At 45.5% G+C, this 1,580-nt stretch overlaps 1 protein-coding gene across 1 annotated transcript; it reads right to left on the bottom strand.

The window, feature by feature from the left end:
* Window positions 1-293: 293 nt before the first annotated feature.
* Window positions 294-1,254, bottom strand: LOC123856733 (olfactory receptor 8B8). The gene has a single exon (XM_045892857.1). The coding sequence runs from the start codon at window positions 1,252-1,254 to the stop codon at window positions 307-309; it is 948 nt and encodes a 315-aa protein (XP_045748813.1). The 3' UTR covers window positions 294-306.
* Window positions 1,255-1,580: the final 326 nt, after the last annotated feature.

Here is a 1,580-nt window from a genome sequence, read left to right as displayed (position 1 = left end):
AAAAAAAAAGAAAAGAAATCAAAGCCTATATCCTAGTCACAATTGTGCTGCTGAATAACTGAGTGACTTTGGAGAAGGTACATAAACCTGTATCTATTCTCAGAAATATGAGAGAACTGATTAAATGATCCTTATGGTCCACTAAATGTGAGTACCCTGTAGTTTTAAGAATCTTCTTAAATTAAAGGATGCATAAAATGGTAAGGATGAACTTCTTTGAGAAAGAGTTAAAATTTCCAAGTAACCAATGGAACCTGAATCATATAAGGAAGGGGAAAAGGCCCTTTCCTAAGTATTACCCCTTTCTCAAGAGAATGGTTTTTTGCTCAATGTTTTCTTCAGAGCAACTTTGACATCCTTATTCCTCAAGCTATAGATTAGCGGGTTGAGCATGGGCACAACAATGGTGTAGAACAAGGAGGACACTTTCCCCTGATTCATAGGTAAAAGAGAGGATGGTTTGAGGTACATAAATGCCCCTGACCCAAAGAAGAGAGAAACCGCAATTATGTGGGAGCTGCAGGTGCTAAAGGCTTTGGACCTGCCCTTGGTAGAATGAATACGGAGAATGCTGGAGAGGATGAGGGCATAAGAAATGAAGATGGTAACTGTAGGCACACCAGTATCAATGCCCACAACAACAAAAACTACCAGCTCATTTACATAGGTGCTGGTGCAAGAACGCTCAAGAAGGGGAAGGATGTCACACATGTAGTGGTTAACCAGATTGTTGGTGCAGAAGGCCAGTCTTACCATGCATGCTGTGTGGGCCATGGCCCCAGCAAACCCCATCACATAGACACCCAACAGGAGGAATAAGCAGACCTGAAGAGACATGGTGGCTGTGTACACCAGTGGGTTACAGATGGCGGCGTACCGGTCATATGCCATTGCTGACAGGATGAAGGACTCAGAGACAACAAAGAAAAGAAAGAAGAAGAGCTGAGTCACACACCCTGCATAGGAGATGATGTTCTTTCTCAAGACAAAACTCATCAGCATCTTGGGCGTGATAACAGTAGAATAGCAGAAATCTATGAAGGACAAGTTGAAGAGGAAAAAGTACATGGGGGTGTGTAGGTGAGAATTCAGCCCAATCAGGGTTATCAGGCCCAGGTTCCCCACCATGGTGACCACATAGGAACCCAGAAACAGGAAGAAGAGAGGGATCTGGAGTCTCGGCTGGTTGGTTAGGCCTGCAAGGATAAACTCTGTCACAGAGGAGTTCTCAGCTCCCATTCTTATTAAAGGCATTCTGTGGGAACAAGGAGAAAGAGTCTCTTAGAGGGGAAGAAAGAGAGAAAAGAGAGAAAGAGAGAGACAGAGACCCCCCCTCTCTCCTCCCAGTCACCTCCCGTTCTTGAGAACTGGATCCACACAGAGAGATTTTGGACTTCAGCAGAAAGGCCTCTCAAGATGCCTGGAGGTCTGTTCTCATGGCCCCCTAAGGACTCTTCCACTGGAGCACCCTCTGGAGGATGGACCTTTCTCCACGGTGAGGGCAGACGCTGCCAGGAAGAATGGTCTCAAAGATGAGCTGAGGAGTCTCCCGTGTCTTTACTTTGGTCCATTATTGTGTC

This window comes from Mirounga angustirostris, unplaced genomic scaffold (assembly GCF_029215605.1).
Source record: "Mirounga angustirostris isolate CCGP_5_RB_7025 unplaced genomic scaffold, mMirAng1.0.hap1 SCAF_13, whole genome shotgun sequence".
NCBI classification, from domain to species: domain Eukaryota; kingdom Metazoa; phylum Chordata; class Mammalia; order Carnivora; family Phocidae; genus Mirounga; species Mirounga angustirostris.
The sequence above is the reverse complement of the archived record's forward strand: the minus strand, read 5'-3'. Positions and strand labels throughout refer to the sequence as shown.

Coding starts and splice junctions, on each gene's coding strand:
- LOC123856733 (XM_045892857.1), bottom strand. CDS start 1,254: ATGCCTTTAATAAGAATGGGAGCTGAGAACTCCTCTGTGACAGAGTTT.